Source organism: Musca domestica, unplaced genomic scaffold, assembly GCF_030504385.1.
Source record: "Musca domestica strain aabys unplaced genomic scaffold, Musca_domestica.polishedcontigs.V.1.1 84, whole genome shotgun sequence".
Taxonomy (NCBI): Eukaryota; Metazoa; Arthropoda; class Insecta; order Diptera; family Muscidae; genus Musca; species Musca domestica.
Window position 1 is genome coordinate 1,304,815 of NW_026712417.1, and position 15,994 is coordinate 1,320,808.

General features: G+C 34.9%; 2 protein-coding genes across 8 annotated transcripts in view; one reads left to right on the plus strand and one right to left on the minus strand.

Moving 5' to 3' along the window:
- Nucleotides 1-355: 355 nt before the first annotated feature.
- LOC131806698 (uncharacterized) lies at nucleotides 356-1,231 on the minus strand. Its single transcript, XM_059131259.1, has 2 exons — nucleotides 762-1,231; nucleotides 356-636 (listed from the first exon to the last, which is right to left on the minus strand). The coding sequence occupies exons 1-2, from the start codon at nucleotides 985-987 to the stop codon at nucleotides 371-373; spliced, it is 492 nt and encodes a 163-aa protein (XP_058987242.1). The 5' UTR covers nucleotides 988-1,231; the 3' UTR covers nucleotides 356-370.
- A 2,708-nt stretch (nucleotides 1,232-3,939) lies between these two features.
- The window catches only part of LOC101887310 (axotactin), a 238,775-nt gene continuing 226,720 nt past the window's right edge, over nucleotides 3,940-15,994 (plus strand). For 6 of the 7 annotated variants that reach the window (XM_020039625.2, XM_059131292.1, XM_059131293.1 and 3 more), the window contains exon 1: nucleotides 4,098-4,218. The gene's annotated coding sequence lies outside the window, so the exon portion shown is untranslated. Of the gene's footprint in view, nucleotides 4,071-4,097; nucleotides 4,219-15,994 lie in introns of those variants that run through there. The other variant, XM_059131289.1, reaches the window with a different exon arrangement.

Here is a 15,994-nt window from a genome sequence, read left to right on the forward strand (position 1 = left end):
TTTAATATTTTTATAATTAGAATTTTTATTTTAATATTATTATTTTTAACAATTTTTTATTACTGATATTAATATTATATTAATTATTACAATTTTTATTATGCTTAAAATTATTCTTATGTTTCTAATATTAATTTATTATGTTTTAATTTTTATAAATAATATATTGTTGTTATTGATAAAATAAAATAAACATTTGTTAATAAGTTTATAATTTATATCGTGCCAGTTTTCATAAAATTTTTATTTTATATTAATTTTTTAATTTATTATTATTAATATTATTCTTAATATTTGTTATTATTTTTATTTATTAATTTATTATTTTTCCGTTTATTACAATCACTATTTTTTCAATAAAGTAAAATACTTACAATCTGTTAGGGTCTTCTTTTAGACATTCGTCAATAAGGGCCTTCCAAATATTCACCCTATCTTTATTTTGCAGGCGTTTTTCGGCAATAAAAATTCTCCATATTTTGTTGACAGCCGGAATTGACTTGATGGACTCTATGTCAGTCTTTAAAGTTGAAATAACATTTGTTTTTGGGGTAAGATCCCCAAAACCACCTACGGATTCACACTCCGATAGAGTGCCACTAACTGTCGATGCTGATGCCACTGATCGAACGGAGTCTAAATGAAAATTAAATATATTATTTAAAAAAAGAAAAAAATATTAACAGCCTGTTTCTTTATTTTGAAACGAAATTTTTTTTGTTCCGACATAAAGAAACAGGCTGTAAATCCAGTGTACTTACCTCCAAATTGCAACTCAATATGAAAAGTAGGTGTTGACATATATTGATGAATTACTTTTTCAAACTGGTCTTCTTTAATGGTTGCACCAAACACTAAGGCTGTTATTTTTCTTGAGGCATCAATTTTTAACTCTAATTTGGCTGCTTTTATAAAGCTTTGTAGATTTAAAGGCTCCGGCGCTTCGACAAATAATTTGTCTTCCCCCAAAACAGTTGGTATCAACATTTATTACAACACTTGTGACACGACGCGAAGGCACAAAACAAATAAAAAGAATAAAAAAAGAACACAACCAGAATGCCAACATGAGACACGCGCAAATGTTACGCTCTTTTGTTCTCATCAAGCAAATCGGTGTGTATGCGAAAAACGCATGTATGTATGTATGCATGAACATTAGTAAGAAGCAACGTCTCAGCAACAAAAAAACATCCAAACAGCTCTTTGTGTGTTGTTGTTGGCATTTTTTGGTGCATGGACAATAGAAAAGAAATAAACGTCTCAGCAACAGTTTCCATCCCTCTTGCCGCGCACACACCACACATAGTTTCAGCAGCGATCGGCAGTGTTTGCTTGGTGAGAGCAAAAGAGCGTAACATTGGCGCGTGTCTCAAGTTGAGACACTCATCAACGCAAAAACAGATTTCTCACCCTCCTGTCTTCTTTTAAGTCACCTATAACACCAATTCAAAAGTAATCGAGAGCTCTGTTGTTTAGCTCTTTGAAAAAAATCCTCTCCGCACCCATAAAAAAATATGTTCTAACATATAAATATGTTGGTACCCAACAAATAAAATTGAGTTATGTTACAAAATGTTGCAAACAAATATTTGTTTGCACCGAAACAAATTATGTTTGCATCCAAAAATATATTTGTTTGCAACCAGTCCCAAACAAATATATGTTTGGATCCAAACATATTTGTAACATATATTTTTCTGCGTGTAGAAATCGGATGAACAATATATATGGGAGCTATAGCTATATCTTAACCGATCTTCACTAAATTTGACATACTACCTTCTGGACTCAATGTGGTCGTAAGTGCCAAATTTCATCCCATTTGGGCAAATATTAGACGTTTGGTGCACAATAAAAGGTAAATCGGACGAAGTTATATATGGGAGCTATATCCAATTCTGAACCGATCTCGATAAAACTTGGCAAATGTATTTCTGGGCTGTATTTGATATATTTCCCCAAATATTGTTGTTACAGAGTGCATATTACGGCTGCGGAGGACAAATAACAAATCGGATGAACAATATATATGAGAGCTTTAGCTATATCTGAACCGATTTCGGTCAAATTTGGCGTACTTATTTTCGGGCCTAATTTGGTTGTATGTGCAAAATTCCATACTATTCGGGCACGTTTGGTGCACAATAAAAGGCAAATCGGACGAAGATATATATGGGAGCTATATCTAAATTTTGACTGATAATCTCCAATTTCAATAGGGCTCGTCCTTGGGCCAAACAAATGATTTATGCAAAATTTCATCTGGATAGGGTAATAATTGCGAACTGTACTTCGTTTTCAAAAATACATGGACAGACGGACGGGCGGACGGACATGCATAAATCGACTCAGAATGTGATTCTATGCAGATCATCAAAAGGAACTATGGGTCTATCTCGTTTCCTTTTGCCTGTTACAAACAAATGCACAAAGACATAATACCCGGACCACCTTGTGATGTAGGGTATAACAACCAGGGAATGACTAATGCGGCGATTTAATTATTTGTTTCTGTATGTATGACATGTGGCGCCGTCCTGATGGAACCATATGCCCTCCACATTCATTTCCTAATTCGAGGCAAAAAATAGTTATCACTGTCCCTTTTAGTCCACATTTTCGGAAACTGATTGGTGTGGTTTGTTTTCAGGACATGCAACTACACATGAGTCGGCAGCTGCTGCACTTGCAGACTCTTGGCACGTTGTGTTCCTCATACGATGAAAAATATTGTCGCGAAAAAGAAAAGAAAGGAATTGCATTGGGATTCGTAGTAGGGTGGTTTGCCTAGCAATGAGAACCTTGTAGCGAAGATCCCACTTGGGATCTTCAATTTGGCCACAGCGCAAACTTACTGTCTTCCCAAAGAGATTCATGGCCATTAACTGCTGCAAGCGCTACCGGCTGTTTCAACTTTCGTTTTCTCTTCATACTGACTCTCTTTACCTATTTTGAGGCAGCCTTCCCCAAAGACTTTTTCGAGACCTGCTGTTTGGTAGACTTCGCTGTGGACTTACACAGCTTTGAATTGAACAGTAGTACGCCTTAGTTACTCTCTTAGAAGACAGCCCAAGCCTTGTCTCCCTAGAAACCACCTATCCAGATGAAGAAGTTTCCTGTAGTTGCCACCATTTAAGGGGTATCGATAGGTTGCATTGTTGTTTTATAAGTAAGCATAGATGCTTTCGAACTTTCTAACGAAATTTAGGTTCGTTCAAATAAGTTGTTACACCATATTATCAAGTTTGTACGTCGGAGCATAAATATATACACTGCAGTAATTAACGTAGCGATTCGCTCTCGCTCTCTTTGTGACAACAAAAGCACTTTTTGCAGTGCCGCTCTGTTCTACTTGTGCCACATGACAATATCAATGGTTGCCAAGAAATCAGTGGTTCATCTGTACTAGCCAAGCAAGCCAAGATTTATCGAATCACTTCTTCTGCCACAATTTGATCACAACTCAAGTCAGATTTGTTCTCTAAAACATAAGTTGAATTGCTTTCGCTCACAGATAATGCTCAAAGATAGACAATATACATTACTACTTCTCGTACTTCCCTTACAGGTGCCGCACAACATTCATATACCTGCCTTCCAACCCTATTAATTCAATTTTACCCAATTCTATTACTCATTTCTTGTTCATTTGAGCACCCATTCCAACACATTCAGACTCTCCAAAGAAAACATTGTTTATTTGCTATTTAATTATCAGATGTTCTAATTACCACCCAAACGAAGAGGGGTTTTAACGATGACCCACCAGACTTGATGATATTCAGCTTCATTACTGCTCTTCCTCTCTCTATCTCACACACAGTTTGCCACCTGTTTATTAATGCTCGTTTTCGGTTTTTCTCTCGCATGCGATAAATATTTTGGGTTCGACAAAACTCAACTGGCTTATCTTCTATTTGCCAGAATATTAATATCACTTGCATCTGACGCGCTCTTTATTCCGGTTGGGTTTAGATTTAAATCGTCAAAGCTTATCAGTCGTATTTTTGCAGCGCGATCGTGCGGTTGATATTTTTTCTGTCCACCAACTTACTCGGGAATAAAGTGTAATAAATCATAAGTCAGGCAGGCAGAGTCAAAATACCAGGCTATACGGGTCACATACTTTCACTAGATTGAAGGCGTATGCACACACACTCACACCCACCCACCCGAACGAGAGTCCAGCAGAACAAACCAACAACAAACAAAAATGTCAGTGTAATTTAAAAAAATATTAAATTTAATGATCTTGATCATATCTTGTACATCAAACATCCAAGTAGTAGTAAAAACGATAACAACAACAACGACGACGGTCATTGGAGGCCGCAATACGTTTTCCGCATTCATTTAAGCGAAGTCTTATTTATGATAGGGCGGCATGAAGTGAAGTTTCTGGCTTTGTCAACTTAAACGAATATCGTTGTACATCGCCAAGATAATAAAACCAAGTGCACAAATACCCGAAAACAACAACAAAAAAAGTGTGGAAAAAATTTTTTGAAATTTATGATTAATTGTGAATCGAAAAAATTCTTTCTTCATGTTAACAAGCAACAAAATAAATAGAACGCCAGCCAATACACTGATATACATACACATTCTCTTTTTAATTTAAACAAACAAATGGCATCGCCTTAAAGACGAGTTTTTTTTTTCTCCATTGTTTGCTATGTCGTGATATAATTCGATAAAATGCATACAATTTGCATGAATTTAACCCGGCAATTGTGATTTTGAAATCTGATATGACAACGAAATGATTTCAGCACCTGATGAACTCATTCAGGGGTGGAACAATGAAGCGAAAATTATTCGCTTCAATTCTTGTCAATTTGCAAATACATTTTTCTTTATGATTCTGTAGGAATTGATCTAAGGGATCTAAGGGAAAATATTAAAATTATTTTTTTTAAGTAAAAACCAGTAAAGAAAGTCTTAAAGTCGGGCGGAGCCAACTTTATGATACCCTACACCACTTTGCTAATTTAGTATAGCTGCGCATAAAAATTAAAAGTTTTTATGGGAGAATTCAATTATGCACGCTATGATTATAATTATAAGTTAAAATTCAAAGAACTAAATATGCCGAAGCATTTGTATCTTTTAAATTCGGAATTGTATTGCCCATTTGGTGCACAATTAATTTGAAATAGGATAAAAATATATATGGGAGCTATATCCAAATTTCCCTGAATATCGTTGTTACGGAGTGCATATTACGGCTATGACAAATCGGATGAACAGTATATATGGGAGCTATAGCTATATCTGAACCGATCTTCACCTAATTTAACATACTAGCTTCTAGACTCAAATTGGTCGTAAGTGCCAAATTTCATCCAATTTGGGCAAACATTAGACGTTTGGTGCAAAATCAAAGGTAAATCGGACGAATTTATGTATGGGAGTTATATCCAAATCTGAACCGATCTCGATAAAATTTAGCAAATGTATTTCTGAGCTGTATTTGATATATTTTCCCAAATATTGTTGTTACAGAGTGCATATTACGGCTGCGGAGGACAAACATATTCCTAACAAATCTGAACCGATTTCGATCAAATTTGGCACACATATTTTCAGGTCCAATTTGATCGTACGTTCAAAGTTCCATACTATTCGGACTGATATTACACGTTTGGTGCACAATAATAGGCAAATCGGACGAAGATGTCTATGGGAGCTATATCTAAATTTCGACCGATTATCTTCAATTTCAATAGGGTTCGTTCTTGGGCCAAACAAATGATTTGTGCAAAATTTCATCTGGATAGGGCAATAAATGCGAACTGTACTTTGTTTACAAAAATACATAGACAGACGGACGGACATGCATAAATCGACTCAGAATGTGATTCTATGCAGATCATCAAAAGGAACTATGGGTCTATCTCGTTTCCTTTTGCCTGTTACAAACAAATGCACAAAGACATAATACCCTGACCACCTTGTGGTGTAGGGTAAAAAAAATCAATCAAACAAGTTAAAAAGTACAAGTCGGTTTTGTCGACAGATGTTTACCCTAAGCCAATGCTCGGTTATTTAAATATATTTTGACTTCTGTTATGGTTGTTTAAATTGTTGTTTTTGGAGTAGGTTCCGAAGGACATTTCATAACGGACCTAAATAAATGCGATATAAATATTGCGAAGTGCCAGATTTGGATTATATTGGTTCTTCAGCCATATGGGTAGGGAGGGTATATATCAAACGTGGTACATGGTAATATTATTATCAAACTTAGATCGAGATCGAGGTCCGCTCCTTCTCGTACCACCCACACAAAATGTCGAAATTAAAAAAAAAAAATAAAAAAAAAATTTACTGCACAGGAAGAGAAAGGTTAGTTCAATTTTGCTCCAACTTTGCGAATCCTAAAATTTTCATTAGTGCTATGTCAAGTGCGAAAATGGACAATATCAGTGCCCACTCCAAAACAACATTTTGAATATTTATAACTCATATAAAATGTGATATAAGTGTCCAATTGTCTCCAAATTACACATATCATACATTTTTATTAACACAAAGTTTGGTGTGAAGATGGACTATATCGGTTCACTCCTTCTGGTACCTCCACCACAAGGGGTAAAGGTTTTGAATATCTATAAAGCGCATAAAACGCCAAAATTACATCAGATTCTATTCAGACTTGGGACATCACAATATTTCTATCAACACAAGATCTGTCATAAAGATGGTTGATGTCGGACCATTTCTTCTGGTACCTCTCCCACAAGTTGTAAAAGTTTTGAATAAACAAGCGGATTATAAAATCCGAAATAGGCATCCGGTCATCCGAAATAAGCAAAGGGTCACAATTTTCAATATTTTTATCTGCCATAACTTGCAAAACAAGTCAGCGTTTTTTTACAACTTGCTATATCCAAAAAAAATTCTCTCAACCAGGAACCTGCGATGAATATGGAATTTATAATTTCGCATAAAATTGTATACGAATGTTCGACTTTCTTGTAACTAATTAAGTAGTAAGTAACCAATATAGTCCAAAACTGGCACGTTGCAATATTTATATCATATTTATTTAGGTCCTATACGAAATGCATAAAATTGAGCCATTCTTTCGGAACGTATTCCATAGAGGGTTACATGCATACATAGAATCAGAAAGTGATTCTTTGAAGATCCTCAAAAGTAACTATGAGTCTATCTCGCTTCCTTCTCCATGTTACAGGCAAAATTAGTACCATATAGTATAGTTCGCGCAAGTATTTTCAAAACCACCTTCATATATTAAACCTACTTTTCAATCTTGATTCTTATACCGAGTTGTACCATGTTAAAAGTTTAATACCATTTTAGAACTTCTTTGTACCTTTGAGGTGGAGGAGGCCTTATCGCTTGTCTGTCTGTCCGTAGTTTGGATTGTGTCGAAAATGATGTACATCGGTCCACGGTTTCGTACATCGTTTTTCCACATTTTTTTTACGGAACTGTTCTAAATTTGTTGTTTAGGTTCTACTTACGATTGTAGAATATAGGTCCATGTTTTACCATAGGTCCCTTCAGTTAATCGGTATTCAGACTATTCAATCCATATTTTCTGACGGATGTGTCTAAAATTCGATATTTGTAGTTTGTAATTGGCTGTAAACGTTTTCCACGTAACTATACCGATCGACAATGCGTTTTTATACCCTACACCACAAGGTGGTCAGGATATTATGTTTTTGTGCATTTGTTTGTAACAGGCAAAAGGAAACGAGATAGACCCATAGTTCGTTTTGATGATCTGCATAGAATCACTTTCTGAGTTGATTAATGCATGTCAGTCCGTCTGTCCGTCCGTCCGTCTGTCCATGTAGTATGGAATTTTATACATACAACCAAATTAGGCCTGAAAATAAGTTGCCAAATTTGATCGAAATCGGTTCAGATATAGCTATAGCTCCCATATATATTGTTCATCCGATTTGTTATTTCTGTCTTCCGCAACCGTAATATGCACTCTGTAACAACGATATTTGGGGAAATATATCAAATACAGCTCAGAAATAGCTTTGCTAAATTTTAACGAGATCGGTTCAGATTTGGATATAGGTCCCATATATAACTTCATCCGATTTACCTTTATTGTGCACGAAACGTCTAATATTTGCCCAAATGGGATGGAATTTGGCATATACGACCGAATTGAGTTTATGCCAAATAGGTAGTATGCCAAATTTGGTGAAGATCGGATCAGATATAGCTATAGCTCCCATATATATTGTTAATCCGATTTGTTGTATTTTTTACTCACAGCCGTAATATGCACTCTGTAACAACGATATTCAGGGAATATATCAAATACAGCTCAGAAATATCTTTGCCAAATTTTATCGAGATCGGTTCAGAATTAGATATAGCTCCTATATATATCTTTATCTGATTTCAAATTAATTTTGAATGATTGAATTCTGCCATAATAACTTTTAATTGTTATGTGGAGCTTAACTAAATTAGCAAAGTGGTGTAGGGTATCATAAAATCGGCCCCGCCCGACTTTAGGACTTTCTTTACTGGTTTTGATTATTTAAGCCACAGTTTAACATATAATCCCCTAAATATATTCCGAACATGTCTACAAATAGGCTTCTATTCTGACCCTAATCTTAACTCCATGCTAAATTTTAAGAGGATCGGGACTTAGTTATAGCTATATCTGAACCGATTTTCAACAAAATTTGAAGCACTTGCTTTTAGGAAGTGCCAAAATTCAGTCCATTGGGGCTGATATTGCACAAAAAACTGAAATCGGATAAAGATATATATATGGGAGGTATATCCTAATCTGATCCGTTCTTTAAAAATTTGCTCCCTTCGTTAAAATTTGACGAAGCTATTTTTGAGCTCCATAAGTTACCAAATATGATTCTTGTGTAGTACATATTACGCATGTGATAAACTTAAAACCCCTCGTTGTATAAAACATTTATATGGAAGCTGTAGCAATATCTGTACCGATTTTCACCATATTTGAAGTACTTGTTTCTAGAATGAATTCAGTCGGAATTGCCAAAATTCACTTGATTTAGGCTGATATTAGCCATTTGACGCACAATTAACCCGAAATCGTTTGAAGATATATATGGAAGCTATATTTAAATTTAAACCGATTCTAACCAATTTCAATATGGTTCGTCCTTGGGCCAAACAAATATTGTTTGGAAAATTTCATCTCAATTGGATGATAAATGCGACAGGCGGACGGACTGACATCCATTAATCCATGATATCCATTTCGAAATGTTCGTAAGCAATCGTTGATAGTGTGTTTTTAAAAGATCTTTTATTTGGTATAAATAGGCTTCCAAAGTTCTCAAAGAAAATCTCAATTTGAATTAAATTCCTAATATTAATTGGAAGACTATCAAAAATTCTCGACCTGAACAAACAATTAAATACGTTATTTTTAACTATGTAAGAATATGCTAAACTAAAGAAACCAATTTCAATATATTTTTAGAATATTCCTATTTTCATTAAATCACTAGGAAGTTTAAACACAACATTCTATTTATTATATTGATTACTACTTGCGCCCATCATCTTCATGTAAAGGCAACAGAGAACAAGTTCAATGTTGTCTGTGGAACTCCAAAATAAAAATTCATCTATTGAAATCATTGGTTAGCGTCAAACAACTAATGAGAAATGTCAACATACGACTCAATACATAAAGCAGCAGTTAGAAGCTTCAAATCGTTACCCTCTCATTACTATTATTATTTTCATTACGGCTACGGTACACACTGTGACAATTTCTGTTTACAACCGATCCAACTATTTGCCGCTTATTTACGGTAGCATCTTTGTCCAACAAGATTAAATTAAATCTCAAACGACAATTCATTGCTTAGCGACAGAAATGTGGAGAGCAAAAAAAAAAACAGAGATTCTCGTAACATTGAACAAAATAAATTTTCATCAGTACAAATACGACGGAAGTGTTAATTAAAATCTTCAAAGTGTGATGTCGGGTCGAGTGTTAGTCATATGTAGCGAAGAATATGTGTGTGTATGTGTGTTGGAGGCTTGTGGAACAAAATACTGGACCTTACATTAGAGCCGGTTGGTTAGTGTTGGACTTATTTGGATAAACATATTTTATGGAAGAATGTTGTTGTAGTCGTTAATATATGGGTACATTGATCCATGGGTGTTGCTGCAAATCTTCTCACTATTAAACTCTAATAATATGGACGTATTATTTTCGGATGTTTTATACCCTCTCACAATAGTATGGGAAGTGTAATAAGTTTGTCGTACACCTTAAAGCCCCTCGAAATACTTATTTTTCACTTTGAATACAGCGTCAAAATCTATTGATTAAATGTGATTAATTATAATAAGTTAACAAGTAAAATAGCTGTAAGTTCGGCCGAACCAAACTTTGAATATCCTCCACCATTTGGTACGAATTTGGCAAATTTTTAAATAAAACCAGTAAAGAAAGTCCTAAAGTCGGGCGGGGCCGATTTTATGATACCCTACACCACTTTGCTAATTTAGTTGAGCTCCACTTAATAATTAAAAGTTTTTATGGGAGAATTCAATCATACACGCTATGATTATAATTATAATTTAAAATTCTACGGACTAAATATGCCGAAGCATTTGTATCTTTTAAATTCGGACTTGTATTGCCCATTTGGTGCACAATTAATTTGAAATTGGATAAAGATATAAATGGAAGATATATCCAAATGGGAACCGATCTCGATAAAATTTGGCAAAGATATTTCTGAGCTGTATGTGATATATTTCCCTGCATATCGTTGTTACGGAGTGAATATTACGGCTGTGGGTAACAAATACAATAAATCGGATGAACAATATATATGGGAGCTATAACTATATCTGAACCGATCTTCACCAAATTTGGCATACTACCTTCTACTAAATTCGGTGGTATGTGCCAAATTCCATTACATTTGGCCAAATAATAGAAGTTTGGTGCACAATAAATGGTAAATCGGACGAAGTTATATATGGGAGCTATATCCAAATCTGAACCGATCTCGATAAAACTTAGCAAATGTATGACTGAGCTGTATTTGATATATTTCCCCAAATATTCTTGTTGCAGAGTGCATATTACGGCTGCGGAGGATAAAAATAACAAATCGGATGAATAATATATATGGGAGCTATAGCTATATCTGAACCGATTTCGATCAAATGTGGCATACTTATTTTCAGGCCTAATTTGGGTGTATATGCAAAATTCCATACAATTCGGACTGATATTACACCTTTGGTGCACAATAAAAAGGTAAATCGGACGAAGATATAAGTGGGAGCTATATCTAAATTTTTACCGATTATCTCCAATTTCAATAGGGTTCGTCCATAGGCCAAACAAATGATTTGTGAAAAATTTCATCTCAATCGGATAATAAATGCGACCTGCATTTTGTTCACAAGAATACATGGACAGACGGACAGACGGACGGACGGACGGACTGACATGCATAAATCAACTCAGAAAGTGATTCTATGCAGATCATCAAAAGGAACTATGGGTCTATCTCGTTTCCTTTTGCCTGTTACAAACAAATGCACAAAGACATAATACCCTAACCACCTTGTGGTGTAGGGTATAAAAATTAAATAATAAAAATTCTGTTATAATCTTAGAAATAGCGAATGTAGCCGTTATATTAAAGTCTATACGACGGTGTGGACCTGCATAGGAAACTTTTGTCATAAGCCATTACAACATTCGAAACTTGAAAAAAATCATCGAAATACCGAATTTAGGAAGATACTATTATATGGGGGCTACACCAAAACGTGGACCTGCACAGACAATTTTCTGTCATAGGCTATTATGAACTTCAAATACCAAAATTAAAACAATTCCGGTGAATAATGTCGACGAAATCATCAATGTACCGAACATTGGGAGGTACCGTTATATGAGGGCTATACGAAGACTGTAGTATTCAATATGAACTTCAAATGCCAAACTTGAAACAATTTCGGTGAATAATGTGGATAAAACCATCAAAGTACCAAATATGGACCTGCACAGACAATTTTCTGTCATAGGCTATAGTATCCATTACGAACTTCAAATGCCAAATTATTCCGCTGAATAATGTCGCTAAAATCATCAAAATACCAAATATCGGGAGGTGCCGTTATATGGGGCTATACCAAAACGTGGACCTACATGACGACCATACCAAAAGTCCTGCAGACATAATATACATTTGAGTAAAATTTCATCAATCTCCTTCATTTAGTTCCGAAGCTAGAGTGATTTCCACAGACAGATAGAAGGACGGAATTTCATGCTGATCAAGAATGATAAACTTAATATAGCCTCCATACTATGGTCGGTTTTGCCGACAGATGTTCGATTATTCAAACATATTTTGACTTCTGTTATGATTATTCAAACTGTTGACTCTCTATGGAGCATGATATTTGGTACCAGATATCTTATAGAGCTCGGAAATACCTCTGACAAATATATAAGTTCAGCCGTTTTCGGATCAATTGGCCCATATCAATCAAAAAGTCCTGAATTTTGGTACATCCGACTGAATTCAATTTAGAAACAAGTACATCGAATTCGGAGAAAATCGTTTCAGATATATCTATAGCTCTCATATATAGGTTTCATCCTATTTGGTATTTAAGTCCCTCACATTAGCAATATGCATTCGACAAAAATGATATTTGGTACCAGATATTTTATAGAGCTCGGAAATACCTCTGCTAAATTTTATCAAGATCAGTTCAGATTTGGATGTAGGTCCCATATATTTCTTCAGTTTCGGTTTCGGGTTAATTGTACACTAAATGACCAATATCTGCCCAAAGGGTTGGTTTTTGGTTCGTTTTTTATACCCTACACCACAAGGTGGTCAGGGTATTATGTCTTTGTGCATTTGTTTGTAATAGGCAGAAGGAAACGAGATAGATCCATAGTTCCTTTTGATGATCTGCATAGAATTACATTCTGAGTCGATTTATGCATGTCCGTCCGTCCGTCTGTCCGTCTGTCCATGTATTTTTGTAAACAAAGTACAGGTCGCATTTATTGCCCGATCTAGATGAAATTTTGCAAAGATCTTTTGTTTGGCCCAAGGACGAACCCTATTGAAATTGGAGATAATCGGTCAAAATTTAGATATAGCTCCCATATATATATTCGTCCGATTTGCCTTTTATTGTGCACCAAACGTGTAATATCAGCCCGAATTGTATGGAATTTTGCACATACACCCAAATTAGGCCTGAAAATATGTACGCCAAATTTGATCGAAATCGGTTCAGATATAGCTATAGCTCCCATATATATTGTTCATCCGATTTGTTATTTTTGTCCACCGCCGCCGTAATATGCACTATGCAACAACAATATTTGGGGAAATATATCAAATACAGCTCAGAAATACACTTGCGAAATTTTATCGAGATCGGTTCAGATTTGGATATAGCTCCCATATATAACTTCGTCCGATTTACTTTTTATTGTGCACCAAACGTGTAATATTTGTCCAAATGGGATGGAATTTGGCATTTACGACCGAATTGAGTCTAGAAGCTAGTATGTCAAATTTGGTGAAGATCGGTTCAGATATAGCTATAGCTTCCATATATATTGTTCATCCGATTTATTGTATTTGTTAACCACAACCGTAATATGCACTCCGTAACAACGATATTCAGGGAAATATATCAAATACAGCTCAGAAATATCTTTGCCAAATTTTATCGAGATCGGTTCAGATTTGGATATAGCTCTCATATATATTTTTATCCGATTTCAAATTAATTGTGCACCAAATGTGCAATACAATTCCGAATTTAAAAGATACAAATGCTTCGGCATATTTAGTCCTTTGAATTTTAAATTATAATCATAGCGTGTATGATGGAATTCTCCCATAAAAACTTTTAATTGTTATGCGCAGCTCTACTAAATTAGCAAAGTGGTGTAGGGTATCACAAAGTCGGCCCCGCCCGACTTTAAGACTTACTTTACCTTTTTTTTTTTTTTTTTTGGTTTTTTACATCCAACCGAATTTAGTCTGGAAGCAAGCACATAATATTTGGAGAAAATCGATTCAGATATAGCTATAGATTCCATATTTATGTACCGAGATCGGTTAAGATTTGGATATAGCTCCCATATATATCCTTAATCCGGTTTCAGGCAAATATTAGCCTGAATGTAGTGAATCTCGGGACGCACGTTTTCATTAGGTAGAACTCGGCTCCTATATATATTTTTAATACAATCCTTCTCGAAGTTATATCATGCATGACATAATTTTAAGATATAATGTTATTTGGTATAAAAGAAAAAAAGTAACTCTGTCAAATTTAGTGAAAATCGTTTTAGAATTGGATATGCCTTCCATCTATTAGTTCCCTCTGAAATGAAAGTATAGCTGTCTAAAGCTAAATGTTAATTGGTGGTACGATCTACTTCAAATAAATTATTTTGTTACGGGAGCCGTACTGAATATGCATTGTGAAATTAGTTTTCTTTGCTTTTAAGTTTTTTTTTTTTTTTTTTTTTTTTTTTGTAAAAATTCGGTGCTGCAACAAAATCTGACTGGATTTTGAAGGGACATATTTTAGACCATTCTGGCCAAAAATAGTAAATAAAACAGGTAAGCAAAGGCTACAGTCGAGCGGGGCCGACCGTTGAATACCCTACAACACTATAATAAAAGATACAGTTTATATAGGCGAGATACTCGAAAGAATTCCACAAGATATTGTGACAAATAATAAAAGAAAACCATCAGGTTTCGTTCTCTAATTTTCGAATAATAGCAACTTAAACTAATTTACTCATTTCCAATTTAGTGATAGATGTTGCACTTAAATGGTCTTCCTAGATCTGGAACCAATATTTCCCAAAGACCTATAATCTCTCAGAAGTTTCAAAAGATTAACATTTATTATTGGTTTTTGACTGTAATGCATCTATATGAGATACAGACATTTGACTATATTCTTCAACGAAATCGGCGTTAACGAAATAGTCAGAAGTGTGTCTTTCCTGTATTTGTGAATTCTCCAAAAGTCACTGGAATGGTCATTTTCGTATCTTGTCTACAAAAGTTGGCAAACTATTTCACACATTGAATATTATTGGATGGCCATCCAAAACTGCTTGGCTTTTGCAATGCCCGGTAATCCCCATTCAATGTGCGTGAGGATCGGGCGATAATTACGACCTGCCGACAATTCTGCAGTTTTTTTTGTCCATTTCAACCCCTAAATATATGGCGATCATCTCCAAAAAGAGTAGGCTTCTATTCTGACCCTCATCTTATCCCCATGCAAAATTTCGTAAGGATCGGGCCATATAAATGCGATCTGTATATGATATCCTGATATCCTAACTACTTAGTTTTGTTAGCTGTAGAAATGTTTAATTCAAAATGAAAATATGCCAAAAATGTGACAAAATTGAAAAAAATTTGAGAAAATTTTACAAAATCAATATTTTAATTTTTAGAGAGATATTTTTATGCGATTTTTTAGCCGGTTTTTCTTTCCTGCCAAGAGGCCATTCTGAATTAATGAGAACTGTCGAAATCAGTTCAGCCGTTCTCGACATATAAGAGATCTTTTAGGCATATCTTCTTTGATAGACATATATATCGCACATATTTTGCTATATATCCGTTTTGTTGGATGTTAACATCAATGTAAAGATCAGAAGTAACCTTGTCAAGGCTTTGTGATTTTGCCGGGATTTAAAATATTCGCGGTTTAATGAAAAATTTTGAATTTTTTCAACACAAAAGATATGGTCTATTTTACCCGCTAAATATTATCCGATGACCACCCAAATTGGTAGGCTTCTTCCCCGCCCTAAACTCTAGCTACATGCGAAGTTCCGCGTCGATTGGTCTATAATTGCGACCTGTATAGCTACTGCAAAATCCGACATTTTTTCAGCTTTTGGTCCATTTCGACCCCTAAATATTATGCGAAAGAAATA

Coding starts and splice junctions, on each gene's coding strand:
- LOC131806698 (XM_059131259.1), bottom strand. CDS start 987: ATGTTGATACCAACTGTTTTGGGGGAAGACAAATTATTTGTCGAAGCG. Junction 637..761: donor TATTGAGTTGCAATTTGGAG/GTAAGTACACTG, acceptor ATTTTCATTTAG/ACTCCGTTCGATCAGTGGCA.